We start from the raw sequence: 15161 nt of genomic DNA, 5'->3' as shown, positions 1-15161 counted from the left end.
ATAATATTTCACGTTTGGAGATTCAGTTCAGCCAAATGAGGTGCAGCACCACGTGATTTGTCATGATTTTTGGTGCAACGCTTGGAGACCAGACTTTGATGATTATTATTTAACAGACGGGCATGAAGAGTGCTGTGAACATGATGTGCCTCACTTCTGAATTTGTAAATACGTATCCGCGAAACACGGGCAAAAATATGTCGAAATAGCGTGTACATCCTTAATAACACTGAAATACCCCAATCTCCCCCACCCCCGCTCCCCCTTCTACCAGTCTGACCTTCAGTCTGCGGTGGTGGTGGTGGATGCACATCTCCGCAGGTACCCTCCGTCTCTGCAGGTACCCTCCACCCCTCCCCCCGCAACACCGCTGTGGCTTTCCGCGCCCAGGGGGTTCGCTCCGGCGGGATCAGGATCGAGCACGAAAATGCGCACGAATTACGCCATCTCTCTCGCGGCGTCCCCTCGGCCCTATAAAGTAATGGGCCGAAACTTTGTTTACGTCCCAGTTTCCAAGTCGCTCTCGCAGCCGCGGCTTTTGCTCGGGGGTTCGGTATCGCGACGCGCCAAGTCGCAGCCGGAGCATATTCCGTGAGCGCGCGGGCACATTCGCTGCGCCGTCTCTCGCGAAGCGAGACGCCGCGTGCGTGACGGCCGTGTAGGGGGTCACGGTAGTAAACCTCCCTCGCTCGCTCGCTCGCTCACTCACCAACCAAGGGCCATGGAGGAAATCTCGGAGGCGGCTCCGTCTGCCAACGGGCACGGCCGCTTCCAAGTGCAGCCCAGGGAAGACGGCGTCGGCGGCGCCCACGACAACTACGCGTACACGGACACGCACACCAACACCTACTACTCGCGCACGTTCGGCCACAACACCCTGGACCCGGTGCCCAACTACAACTACTACTGCCGCACGGGCACCATCCATGGCAAGAAGGCGGCGCGAGCAACCATCTACGACCTGCACGCCACCTACGTGAAGGTAGGCACACGCGGTCTCACCCACTCACTCCTCCACCCTCCACCCGGTGTGGTGGTGCCTTCATCCAGCAGTGGATAGGTCAGGAGCCGTATGCTGTGCGTTCACAATGCTGATAAAGCAAACGCGTGAACGAGAATCCTGCCGTTGTTGAGTTTTGTTGATTCCCTGCGCGTGTGTTCTTGCCACGGAGCGCGCGACATCTCTTGGCTTGTGTTAAAGTGCACAGTCGAGAAACAACGCTCGTGACCCCCAGCGCTCTGTTACTCCGCTGCTAGGGTTGTTTGACCATACTTCACCACGTTGGTCAATGCGAGCCGTTGAAGGGCGTGGTGGGGGGGGGGGGGCACAACCGGTTCAGACATCACTCGACACCGGTGTTGGTCGTGAATCCAACTCACACTTTAAACTGCGGTGGCTGCATAAACAGCGCTACACCACGCAGCCTCATGCGTGCGCGTGCAATGCGTGGTAAGCCTCCCCCCAAGGTCGATTCACCTTCAAAATGAGTACCGACGCGTGAACGTCACCACCAGGGAGACAAAGGCGGCCGGGCGTGGTTGTGGCCACCCAAACCCTCGTGGGCAGTGCCGGCCTTCATAGGTGCTCGCGAATAGCCCCGACATTCTGGCTAAGGCGATGCGTGGGGATCTTTTGTCTTCGGTGTGTGCGCTGTGCAGGACCCTTCGGCGGTGCCGTCCACCCTGCAGCATGTGTACGGGGATGCCGTGCTGGAAGACGTTCCGGACGGGGAGCCGGTGGAGGAAGTCAAACCGCCGGAACCCATTCTCTTCGGCTGGTTCCGTGGCGTCATGGTGAGCGGCGGCGGTGATGGTGGTGGTGGTGATGCTGCGTGAATGTTTGTTGAACTTATTTCGCGACGTACGTAACCAACCGTGCTCATTGGAGATGCGGGGAAAGGACGACGAGCTAAACACAAAAGAGCAGTTCTAAAAATAAATTAGTTTTCAAGCCCGATTCGAATTGGCATATTTGCAGTTATGGGGGGCAGTGTCTCCTCTAGGGAGCAAGCAATTGCAGGGCTGCGCCTTAACCTGCCGCAATCTTCAGCATTGGTCAACTGTGGCCTGCCTTGCTTTACAACTGTATCATGGTTTTAAGGCGAACTATCTCTCCTTTCTGTTTTCACGAGAGGAAATAAATGCGCGTTCACAATTATTTCGTGAATTGCTTCAAAATGTCTCGCAACACGAAACAGCAGAAAGAATACAGTTATAAATGGCACAGATCGCGACGGATTTCCGGGCTTCGTTAGGCTCGACTGGATAGCTAAACTACTAATTCTCATACTCTTAGGTTTTTTCGGTAAAGTCACGTAGGTAAAACATTTTAATTAAGAAAAGTAAAATAAAACAAATTAAAAAATTCACGACGTTTCGGAAGCAACACAAGCCTCCGTCTTCAGGTACGTGACTTTACCGAAAAAAACCTAAGAGTATGAATCCTTGCAGTCACGAAAGCTTCAAATCTAGAATAACTAATTCTAAGTGGCGCGAAATTCACGGAGTGCCCACCGTGACATACTCTGCAGGTCATACGGCAGCCGTAGCCCAGCTTCCTTCCTTCCAGCAGTGAACTTTGAGCAACGACAACTCAGCAGCAGCCGACGATGCCCGCCGTGACACTTTTGGCAACGTGTTCTGTCTCGGGGCAGATGCGGGTGATGGTGAACATCTGGGGAGTCCTCATGTACCTGCGCCTGCCCTGGATCACCGCTCAGGCTGGCATCGGTAAGCAGTCATCTCCTCCTGGCGTACGGCGACGGCGGCGGCGGTGGTGGTGGGGAGTTTCCTCTTATAAAGTGTTAACTTTGTTGTTGATATTTTACCAGGTTAAGGCCCACGGAGTTATATATAGCTCTGTTACTGATAGCAACCTCCTCGTTACACCAGCCCACAGGAGATTATTGTGTCCGTCCGTCCGTCGTGCATTCAAAAATGGTAGGGGTGGGGCTGGGTGGAGAAGGGAGGGTGGGGAGGGGCTGGGTGGGGAAGGTGGGGCTGGGTGGGGGGTGGGAGGGGTGGGGCTGGGTGGGGAGGGGCTGGTCACCCTGTGGTGCCCTTATAAAACTCAACGTTTAACCTACTCACGCCGGCTTGCGCCCGCCTCACAGTCGTTGACCCTGGCCATTGACCGAGCAACCCAACGTTCCTACCAGCTTCCTCCGCAGGAATGTGTTTTCAGTAGCAATGATAGGTCAACGGAGTGGCGTATCAAGTGGAAATGTATTAGCAGCCAAATACTCTAAAACGCACGTTTCTAAATGTGGAGGGATAAACCGGAGGACCCGGAGAAAGAAAAAAAAATCCACAAATATACAGGCGTCAAGGTTGGAATCGAACCTATGCCCTCCTGTATACGAGGCAAAGTATTCAACACCTTGCCACCGTGACGCACTTGCCACAGGTGACGCCGAATCACGGCAATGCCGTGTGTAAAGATCGTTGGGTTTTTTTCTTGCGAACGTTTACAATACCAGGTGTGAGCTTTTTTGTTGTTGTTATTAAATGCATGAAAACATAGCCATGAACGCAATTGCGGGTGGCCGCTACACGAGCGAATCTCCGTGGAGGCGTTTTATCTGCGCGTTATCTTACTTGTTGTATTCGCCACAAATTCGCTAATGAATGACCATGTTGAGTCGTGTATGACGACACAATTTCGCGTCGGAGCCGGACCCCATAGAGTAATAGTCCTTGCCTCGAAGTCCGGCAGCTCACCGGCATAGATCCGAGCAAAACCCAACTCTGCTGATGAGACGCTGCGTGCCTAAACCGGCCCCGAGTTCACGTGTGTTGCTGAAATGAAGCCCTCCCGGCTGATGGGATGTGTGAGGAACGCGTTTTGTTTGTTGTCCTTGTCGAACGACGGGCCGCGCTAAGGAGACTTAATTGCCCGCATATTTATTGAGCGGAGTGGAGTGATGTTGACGCTGCTCTGTCTGCCGTGGTCTCTGCAGGGCTGACGTGGGTCATCGTGCTCGTGGCCGTCATCATCACCTCCATTTCTGGCCTTTCCATCTCCGCTATTTCCAACAACGGAAAGGTGGCTCGAGGTGAGCTGACAATTTCCCACCCACGGCCGATAATAATCGTCGGACTCTTAACGCATTCGCAGTGCATAATGCGTGGCTGATGATGGCGATTGTGATGATGATGATGATGGTGAAACACTTCATTGAACAGTGTCGCAGTAAAACAATTGATACGTAACGGTTAAGTCACGTAGTTGGAAATACAATTTTACAAATCACGACGTTTCGATCGCAACACAAGCGGTCGTCATCAGGCAAAGGTGACGACCGCTTGTGTTGTGATAAAAATGTCGTGATTTGTTTTAATTTATTTCTAACTACGTGACTTCACCGAAAGAACCAAAGAGTATGGATTCCTGCAGTCACGAAAGCTTCAAATCACGATTACGTAACGGTTAATTCATACACATAAATTCTTACGCTGCATGCATCATCGAATAATACGGCTAATTATTAATCATTGTTACGTGTATCTGAATTATGTTCAAATTATTTCTATTGGCTCGTATAACAAACAATAAAGCACAAACGAGACTGAACAAACGAAGAATGCAAATTATACGCAAAATGTTGATTCACGAAATAAAATTTGGCGATTCAAACATCCGAAATGCAAAACGTAATCACGTAAATGTATCGCATCACGGGTGAGGGGGGGGTTATTGTTTACACGACTCGTAAACAACAATAATAACCTTATTGGTGTTTCAAGTCGTTACCAAAATGGACACGAAACTTAAAAAACGAAATCCACAAGTCAGCTCATTGCTCTTTGGGTCAGCATATCGCCACCACCGCACAAGAGGGCACAGGCCTCCCCATCGCCAGTGGTGCCGAATCCCCTTCCGAACCCCACCGGCTAACCACTTGCAATGGCGAAGCCAGGATTTTCAGGTAGGGGGGGCAACCCCTCCAGCAATGAAAAATGATAGAGGAGTTGTTAGTAAGTAAGGACTTGTCGCTTGCGTTTTATTAGACGCGTGTGCGGCGATGGCGCAGCCATCGATCGAAGGTCGAATTCGAGCCGCGTTGTGTGATCGGCATCGCGCTCGCTGAAGGTGTTGATGCCTTCAGGGAAGTCGTGTACTGTATACGCAACTGCGCACAATTCTGTGAGTCACTTATAACTGATTTGCCGTTACTTATTGCCAATTATGGACTCAGACTATTGTCCTATCATCTCATAGAGTCCATGGCACGTAATAATATGCGACACAGTGGCAGTAGGGGTCGCAAAATGCAGATATATTACTAATAAACCCCAATGATCCGATCGAAATTAGGGATTTCGATCGGATCATTGGGGGGCCACGTGCCACCCCCCCCCCCCAACTGGCTCCGCCAGTGACCACACGCCCTGTAGTGAAAACGCAACGAGTTCTGATACAGAGACTGCGAGGGTAGCGAGTGTGTGTGTTATAGCTGCAATACAAGCTGTTTCAGTCAAGTTAGCCGCGTGTGCAGAGAAGGGTAACGACCACACGAGGTGCACGGTTGTCTGCGTGCGGTGCGAAAGAAGTTCAATATACACGCAGCCCGCGTCCTGTGAATCAGAAGCAAATTCAACACACACACACACGCGCGCACACGCACACACACACGCGCGCACACGCACGCGCACACACACACGCGCGCACACGCACGCGCGCACACACACGCACGCGCACACGCGCACGCACACACACGCACGCGCACACACGCACGCGCGCACACACACGCGCGCCCACGCACGCGCACACACACGCACGCGCGCACACACACGCACGCGCACGCACGCACGCGCACGCGCACACACGCACGCGCACACACGCGCGCACACACACGCACGCGCACACGCACGCGCACACACGCACACATCTCACGCAAGCAACAGCCATAGCAGAGAGACTAGGAGGTGGTGTCGCACCATTGGGCGACAGAGCGAGAGCGAAGAGAAGAACACTGGGCGACGAAGTGGATCATCTGCCACGGCGGCTGCCCGGTTGACCCGTGGGTGTCTGGATGGCTTTGTGCCCAGGTGGGACCTACTTCATGGTGTCCCGCACCCTGGGGTACGAGTTGGGTGCCCCCTTCGGGATCCTCTACTCGTTCGCGGCGGCCGTGGGCATCGCCATGCACACCGTGGGATTCGCCGAAACGCTGCGGGACATCTTGCACGTGAGGACCCCCCCCCCCCCCCACTGTGCGGTGCCGGCCCCCCACAACCCTCGTGTGCTTCTGATTCACAGGCCGCGGGGATGCGTGTCTCGCATGTTGAACTTCTTTCGCGCCGTACGTAGCCAACCGTGCGCCTCGTGTGGTTTGTTGCTTCTCTCTGCGCACGCGGCTCGGGTCGCCCAAATCTCGTCGACAATCTCGCGCGACCCAACTTAACTGAGAGAGCGTGCACTGAGCCTATAACACACACATACATACAGTGTGTACTGCACCTATAACACACACACACACAGTGTGTACTGCACCTATAACACACACACACACAGCGTGTACTGCACCTATACCACACACACAGCGTGTACTGCACCTATAACACACACACACACACAGTGTGTACTGCACCTATAACACACACACGCAGCGTACACTACACCTATAACACACACACAGCGTGTACTGCACATATAATACACACCGACTGACGTAGCGTGGGGAGGTCTTCATCCAGCAGTGTCCATACGCCGCATTATGCACAATGTCCATGTCGCGAAAACAAATCTCGTGAAACGTTCTCAACTCGTCCCAGTTTGTTCAAAATGGGATTCTCGCCAGATGCGCGATACGTGTTCTGTGTGATCACCCGTGTTGATCACCCGTGTGATCACCCGTGTTGATTACCCGTGTGATCACCCGAGTTGATCACCCGTGTGATCACCCGTGTTGATCACCCGTGTGATCACCCGTGTTGATCACCCGTGTGATCACCCGTTTGATCACCCGTGTGATCACCCGTGTGATCACCCGTGTTGATCACCCGTGTTGATCATCCGTGTCGATCACACGTGTTGATCACCCGTGTCGATCACCCGTGTGATCACCCGTGTCGATCACCCGTGTGATCACCCGTTTGATCACCCGTGTGATCACCCGTGTACGTGTGCACGTGTTTAACGGTGGGCAGCGGTAGTGTAGCGGTTAGCGCGGTTACGAACCCGGTCACCCGAGTTCGATTCCAGCTCACGGTCCTAGGTCGACTCAGCCTCAAATGAGTACCTGGTGCGCTGTGTAAAAAGAAAAAAGACCAGCGCCACTGGGGAGACAAAGGCGGTCGGGCGTGGTTTGTTCGCCGTCCACTCCATCGTGTGCCGTGCCAGACTTCATTGGGTGCTCGCTTACAGCACTTGCCCCAACAGTCTGTTCAGGCTATAAGGGGGGGGGATCTTTGTCTCTTGTGTTTAACGGTGCGCTCTGCGCGTTCCTTTGCCGTGTGCGCGCGCGTCAGGCCTCGAACCTCATCATGGTGGACAAAGTGAACGACATCCGAATCATCGGCGTCATCACGGTCACCTTCCTGCTGGCCATCGCCATGGCCGGACTCGCGTGGGAGAACAAGGTTCGCCCCCTGACCCCGGTCACAGCCATTTGGCCGGTCACATGGGATTTTATTCTACTTAGGGGCCATCCATTTAGTAGGTTCGCAAAAATATGTCAAAACTTGACCCCTCCCCCACTCCCTGCACGCACGCGTGCTTTTTACACCCCCTCCCCCCCCTGCGTACGTACGCTTGACGCACCCCCCCCCCCTCGAATCCAATAGAACGGCCGATATTTAATCCACGCAGAAACGATCAAGGATTAATAATATTAACGTGTTTAAGAAAAAAGAGGCTTCACCCCCCCCCCCCCGTTTCCTATGCGTAGGTACATGGTCAGTAGACCCCCTATACGCAAGCGTACGCATTTGGGTTAACCCCCCCTCCCCCTCCATGCGTACGTACTAAACGGATGGCCCCTTATTGCAGCGACCTAGAGCGCTCGCTACGGAGAGGGAACTTGGTCGTGGGTGGTGCCAACGGGACATTGGCCGACGCATGGCTCACGCCAGCGTCGGCCCTGATTTTGTATCGCTATTCCGGTTTATGCTTCCTCTCTCCCTTCGCGTTCTGGGTTGAAAAGGGGGGATATGGGCTCACTCTTGCGCATGGCGTCGGTGGCAGGGGGAGTGGGCCGGGCGCTTGGGGGGGGGGGGTCTTTAACGTTGTGCGAGATGGGAGAGACGAGGGGTTTCTCACGGTCCGCGCTGGCGTCACCCACCAGGCCCAGCTCATCTTCTTCGTCCTGATCATCATCTCGCTGCTCAACTATCTCCTCGGCACCGTTATGCCAGCTACGCCAGAGAAGATGTCCAAGGGATTCTTCAACTACAACGGTGAGCGACGGGAAAAAATTAACCCGTAAAAACAAAGTTTTTCACTATAAATCCTTTATATGCGTGGCATCGGTTTTATTTTATTATTCATTTCTGTTTTTCTTGAGTAAGAGTTTCATTTTTATCACATTGGTATTTTAAATTAAACATGAAAAAAAAATTCCTAAAAAGTGGAAACATTTTTTCACGAAAATACATTGTCACGCACAACGAGTCTGTGTGCAAAATGTCAGCTCGATTGGATCACGGGAAGTGGGTTAAAAAACGACCGAAAGATTTGCACGGTCGTAAGCGCGCAAGCAAGCAAGCAAGTGAACTTAATATAAAGGATTTAAAAAGTGGAGAAGGGCAGCCGAGCAGTCTGTCAACCCACACGGGTTACCCCGTATTCTTGTACGAGGAAATTGAGTTTTCATATCCATACGGCGTACAGTCGAGATTTCAAGTTTTCGTGACTGCAGGGATCCATAGTCTTTGGTTATTTCGGTAAAGTATTTCGGTAAAGTCACGTAGGAACCGATACAGCAGGACAACTGCTGATTTCCGCCTGATGACGGTCGCTTGTATTGCGATCGAAACATCGTGATTTAATTAAATTTATTTTATACCTACGTGACTTTACCGAAAGAACCAAAGAGTATGGCGTACAGCCGTTTCAATTGCGAGCACATTTTTTTTGCCTAATTGGTCGTGTTTCTCCCTCGTGATGCGACTTTGTAGGATGAACGTTGAGATTTATAAGCGGCACGGGGTGCCCGATGAGGTCTGAATTGGTCTGTAATAAGGTAGGGCATTGATTAGGGGTTCACATGTATGTCATGGTGAGTGTAGTGGTGAGTGCACAAATGGTGAGTGTACAAGTGGTGAGTTTAGTGGTGAGTGTGTAGTGGTGGTGTTTGTCTTATTTGTGTGTGTTTCTCCCTCGTGATGGGACTTTGTAGGATGAACGTTGAGATTTATAAGGGCACGGGGTGACCAATGAGGTCTGAGTTTGTCTGTAACGAGGTAGGAGGCACTGACAAGGGGTTGACGGGCATGTAACCACAACGTGCAACTGCGTAGACTGCGATCCTCACTCACATCGTCGTCATCACCGTCGGCCGTTGCCTACCCACTGCTGCATGAAAGCCTCCCCACTGCTGCATGAAAGCCTCCCCACTATATTTGTCAATGTGGATTTGTGACGGAGGCACCTTGAATCAGTTTAGATATCACTCCCCACTGGAGTTGTGTTTGCTGTTATATATATATACACACACATTAAAGGGGGCAGGGCTGCATCTTAGAAGTTGTGGTATTTATTCAACATTATTAACATCCAAAGTCGCGCAACGGATTGGACTTTGTGTGAATTTGACGCGCGTTCTAAAATTAACACCCACACTTTGTGCTTATTTCGCTTCCAGCAAAGATTTTCTCCGAGAATTTCACTCCGGTGTTTCGCAACACGGAGTTCTTCCGCCTGTTTGGAGTGTTCTTCCCGGCCGTCACGGGCATCCTCGCTGGGGCCAACATCTGCGGAGACCTCAAGGTAACGGACTCGGCAGCCAACTCGCCCGGCTATCGGCGGAAGTGCACGATACACATCATCAGTCTTAGTTTTTTCGGTAAAGTCACGTAGGTAAAAAATGAAATTAAAATTAATAAAAATAAAATAATAAAAAATCACGACGTTTCGGAGGCAACACAAGTCTCCGTCATCAGGTGGGACCGTCACAGACAGATTTTTTAATGTTATTTTTATTAATTTTAATTTCATTTTTTACCTACGTGACTTTACCGAAAAAACTAAGAGTATGAATCCTTGCAGTCACGAAAGCTTCAAATCTAGAACACATCATCAGGTTCAAGTTCGAGTGTATCTTCTATAACCGGGCGAGAGCTGGGGCATTAGTCTGCCAGTAGGGAGCGATGATTGTTTCTCTTGTGTGTAAGCCCGATTTGATTCACTTGCAACGTGTTTTTTTTTTATTCTGAACATTTGGACCGACCGTTGCGTACGACGTTTTGAAGCACGTAATATTACTGTGGATGATATAGCCACAGTGATTAATCAGAGCGGCCTCGGGACTTTGAACCGTGAATCTTCGGAGCAGGCGGCGATCGAACGAGCGCCGATGCTCGGTACCCCACGTCACCACCCAAGGTGGCAATTCGGAGCTTCCACCGAATGTCAAAACTTGTCTCGAGTTTTCTCATATTAAACCAATGTACCTCAAAAATTTCCCTCCCAGAAGGCCGTGTGACTGATGGGATGTAAACAAAAGAACAAACCTCGTGCTTTGTATGTGAAGGGACAGATATGGAAAGCTTGTCCGCTTATATTGCGACGCGATGAACATTGTAACCTGATATTTGTCCATTCGTCACTCGTATATAGTTTCACTCGCGCTGCCAATCTAAGAGCCTGAGATTATTGAACAGCGAATACCAAAGGGAAATAATTCCGCAGCACAGTGCCAACGTCGCATACCCGACCGTCACATATCTGCCCTGACCGCTTAACCGCTTACACACTCAGTGCGGTGTGTGTGTAATGCGGGACATCGGTCATTTGCAATGGTCACATCCGATCACACATCCGCCGAAACCTCGGTGCCCAACGGGGCCCGGGCGTGAGACGTTGTGTGGTCATCGACACGAATCAGACTCAAAACGCGACGTGGTAGCTGAGAGCAGCCACACTCCAACGCAGCGTCGCTCACGGTGTGGTTTTGTGCGAATCTATCGTGAAGGACCCAGCCTCTGCCATTCCCAAGGGGACGCTTCTGGCTATCCTGACAACGGCCTTGTCCTACCTCATCATCAACACGACCATCGGTGAGTGGCTCCCCAGCTTTTGGCACAACGCGCATCGCGGGGTCCCCCATACGTACGATGGCGCAGTGGTTGACACTCGTGCCTCGCAGCAAGCAGCGCCTGGGTTTGAGTCCCGAACTCGGGGCGCATTTCTGCGTGCAGTTTGTGCGTTTTCCTCCTGCTCTGCATGGGTTTGCTACGGGCTCTCCAGTTTCCTCCCAGAGATAACCCCCCCGCCCCTACCGTCATGCACAATTTGACCGGCATTGGCCAAACATAGCAATGTTGAAACATGAACATGCCTGCAAATCATTCAACTGGGGATAGAGCAACATTGCCTCCTGCTGCCAAAACCTGGCAGGACCCCTTCCTGACCAAAAAAATATTCTCTTTCTCGTGACTCAACACGACTTTGCTGGGTTACACAAGCGCAACAATGACAATAATAATTCGCTATTTTTATTTTTTTCATTCAAAACCGCGGCGGTGGCTTTGGTCGCAGGTGCGGTGATGCTGCGCGACGCCTCTGGCCTCCTCTCCGACTCCTTCTCCTGGGTGCCCTCCGCCAACGCCACCAACTCCAGCCTCGCTATCGCCAACGGCAGCACCACGCTGAGCTCCATCAGCAGCTTCACGACGAGCAACGACACCGCGACGACCACCATCGCCACGCTCTTCGCCTCCTCCGCCTCCTCCGCCACCGCGGCGTCTGTCCACGTGTGTAACGGCAGCAGCAAGCTGGGCTGCGAGCTGGGATGGAACTTCACTGCCTGCAGCCTCTTCAAACCCGACACCACGTCGCCCTGCACCTTCGGCTTCGTCAACAACTACCAGGTGCCGGACGCGTTTTGTTTCCGATGGAGGATTCACCTGCTCTCCGTTTGGACATCGTCTGTGGGGAAAAAGAGCTTTGTTGCTCATCGGATTTCTCCAGCGTAAACATCCTGATAATTACGACTTTGATGATAGTGCCGTTTGTTGCTGGCCACGTGACGTTTGGGGGACTTTGGGCCACTGCGCTCAGCAACTGTCTAAACAATTACAGCAAATGCAGGGTGCTTCAGAACAACGTTAGCACTTACATGGCACGATCGTTTTTAATGGAAAAAGAATGGATAATATACACTGTAAATTGATAACAAATGTATGCTAATAGCTTGAAAAAGTGAAAGTCTCCAATTTCCATAATAGAGGTTGTTTTTGGGTTAGATCGCGTAAATATATGAACGTGTCGTTAAAACCCGCCACCACCCGTTACAGCCAACTAGTAAGGGTTGTCACGTAAACAGAACGTGCCAATTCGTCACTCGTACAGCACACCGGTGTGTTGGAGAGCCAAGCCACAACATTTACAATCCGAGTAAGTTTCCACTTGTTCGCCATCGTTGTCAACGCGTGCCTGGAATCTTCTCCAGGTGGTCTCCAGAGTCCGGAGACACAACATTTCTCGTGGTGTTGTTGCAAATTCTCTGAAGTGTTAACATTTTTTTGAAGCACCCTGTATACGTTTCCACCTCGCTCTGCGCGGATTCGGTTCGTGCCGATCGCGCGTAATACATGCGGCTGACCCATTTCCACCCAACAAATAAACTCTTTAAAAAAGGTCTTTTTAAAAACAACGGTTTTATTAACAACTTCCTTTTATTCGCGGTCGAGAAGTACGTCAATGGCGCCTGAGGCACGCGGCGCCTGCGTTTTGTGCGAGTCGATTCCACAGTTTAGGTACCGCGGCGTTTTTGACCTACACAAAAATATATAATGAATACGCCGTCCATACAATTTTTTTACTGCTTCAAAGGAGGCAATTAATTGATGAATTGAAGCCAATTTTCATACAGGCATGCAATGTCACCGGAGCTGAGTGCGTGTGCAAAATTTTTAATCGATTGGACAACATGAAGTAGACTAACTTTTGATTACAATATTTGACCATGACAAACACAAGTGAAGTTAAATAAAACCCGTTGATAAAACCCGCGCTCTACGCGTCGTCTACACGAGCGACGTGAGGTGGCGATGCCGCAGAGCGAGAAAGAAGCGAAGAGCACGATTTGATGTCAGCGCCGCTCTCCCATGCGCCACATCCGCCGCCTCCGTGTCCCCCCCCAAGGTGATGGCGATGGTGTCCGCCTGGGCTCCGCTCATCTACGCCGGCATCTTCGGAGCGGCCCTCTCCTCCGCGCTCGCCAATCTCATCAGCGCGCCCAAGTGCTTCCAGGTGAGGCCGTGCCCGGGGGTGCACACGATGCCTGCCCCCTGCGATTTCTCCACCGGGCACCGTGGCCATCCGCCGTTCAAAACGTTGCCAATCCACTGCTGGATGAGAGCCGCACCCCCTCCTACGTCGTGTGGGTCACAGGGGATTATCAGACCAGACCTCGAGAAGACACGTCAGTCAGTGCGCGTCGGTGAAGGCGGGCGGGGAGTTTGTGTGCTTGAGAGCACAGAAGCAGAGTGCTACACGGCATTGGATGTTTGCCGCACTGCCCCGCGCTGTTACTGCTCTGTACGAGTGTAGAGTTACTTCTTTACTTTGAGTTGACGCGCATTTTGTTTGTCTACGTGGCACTTGTTTATCTCCCCCCCCGCCTTCCCAGGGAGTGGCCAGGGACAACATTTACCCTGGAATCGGCATCTTTGGCAAGGGCTTTGGCCGCAACCAGGAGCCACTGTTTGGCTACCTGTTTGCCTACATAATCTCCATTTGCTTCATCATCATCGGTAAGTTTATCACTTTCAAGTGTATTTTTAGTTAACTGGATTAGAACTCAAAGAGAGACGAGGGATGTTCTCCCGGGTCACCAAAATGACAAAAAACTATTTGAAGAAAAACAACCACATTACATAACAAAAAGTATAAACACTGTGCACACGCACAAATAATCATAAAAATACAATTTTAAAAATGTGAGCGCAAATTGTGAACAATAGCCACATTAGACATTAAAACATCTAATCGACATACTCATTGGTTTCACTGCAGCTCAAAGAATCATCCCGTAACAAAAGTTGGTTTTGGCAAATTACTTTAAAAAAGAACATTCATAGTAAAATCAAGTTAAAGCAACTTCAAAATAGATGCGGGGTGATTATGGCAGGAGTGTGTAAACAGGCGTGGACATGTGTCACACCATTGGTATTCATTTGTGGCTTCTGCTTTACACAAGCCATTGATTTCGTATCGTCTCATTCACCAATGCAATTGCACAATATTGATGAGCCGTAAGAAGTGCTATTGCTGAACTTGTTCAACTTGAGTATCGTTATTCTTGGTTCATTCGGTGAAGTCACGGAGAAGGGAAATGATAAAAAGAATAAAAATATAAAACAATAAAAATTATCACGACGTTTCGACTGCAACACAAGCAATCATCATCAGGTGTGAAATCCACAGCAAGAAAATAAAAAACAATTCTTGCTGTGGATTTCACACCTGATGATGATTGCTTGTGTTGCAGTCGAAACGTCGTGAGAATTTTTATTGTTTCATTTTTTTATTCTTTTATTATTTCCCTTCTACGTGACTTTACCGAAAGAACCAAGAATATGAATCCCTGCATTCACGAAAGCTTTAAATCTAAATGTTAGTTTCATTGCTAAAAGTCAGCGGCAATGATGACAGCGGACGCATTGTCTGCATTGCGATTGTTGTGATATGATACTACGATTAATCGTACGATGCAAGATCCACAATAGCATTACTTCATGATTATCGCTGTTCAGTTAATGTTCTTAAAAAAATATTCCCTGACAAAATATACAAACTCGTTTATAATAATGGTAAATAAATGCCGATTACTCACTACATCAGTGCTTTGCAAAACATGTTCTCGAGTAGCTGATGGTGGCGGTTAAATGGTGTTATAATATATGCAGTCCCTGTAATCAGTGCCGGATTAAGCTATTGCGGGGCCTTTAGCATATGTTATAAAGGGGCCCTAAATAAATAAAAACAGATAAAT

At 50.5% G+C, this 15161-nt stretch overlaps 1 protein-coding gene across 4 annotated transcripts in view; it reads left to right on the top strand.

Moving 5' to 3' along the window:
• The first annotated feature begins 502 nt into the window (after positions 1–502).
• Positions 503–15161, top strand: part of LOC144727651 (solute carrier family 12 member 3-like) — a 33624-nt gene continuing 18965 nt past the window's right edge. For 3 of the 4 annotated variants that reach the window (XM_078606628.1, XM_078606627.1, XM_078606625.1), the window contains exons 1-12: positions 620–982; positions 1660–1794; positions 2655–2730; positions 3960–4055; positions 6052–6191; positions 7474–7584; positions 8289–8400; positions 9807–9931; positions 11136–11220; positions 11702–12033; positions 13310–13417; positions 13797–13920. In XM_078606628.1, coding sequence (XP_078462754.1) covers positions 722–982; positions 1660–1794; positions 2655–2730; positions 3960–4055; positions 6052–6191; positions 7474–7584; positions 8289–8400; positions 9807–9931; positions 11136–11220; positions 11702–12033; positions 13310–13417; positions 13797–13920 — 1705 coding nt within the window. In that variant the 5' untranslated portion in view covers positions 620–721. Of the gene's footprint in view, positions 983–1659; positions 1795–2654; positions 2731–3959; positions 4056–6051; positions 6192–7473; positions 7585–8288; positions 8401–9806; positions 9932–11135; positions 11221–11701; positions 12034–13309; positions 13418–13796; positions 13921–15161 lie in introns of all 4 variants that reach the window. The other variant, XM_078606624.1, reaches the window with a different exon arrangement.

This window comes from Lampetra planeri, chromosome 26 (assembly GCF_965212315.1).
Source record: "Lampetra planeri chromosome 26, kcLamPlan1.2.h2, whole genome shotgun sequence".
NCBI lineage: Eukaryota > Metazoa > Chordata > Hyperoartia > Petromyzontiformes > Petromyzontidae > Lampetra > Lampetra planeri.
Note: the sequence above shows the minus strand (reverse complement) of the source record. Positions and strands in the feature narration are given on the sequence as shown.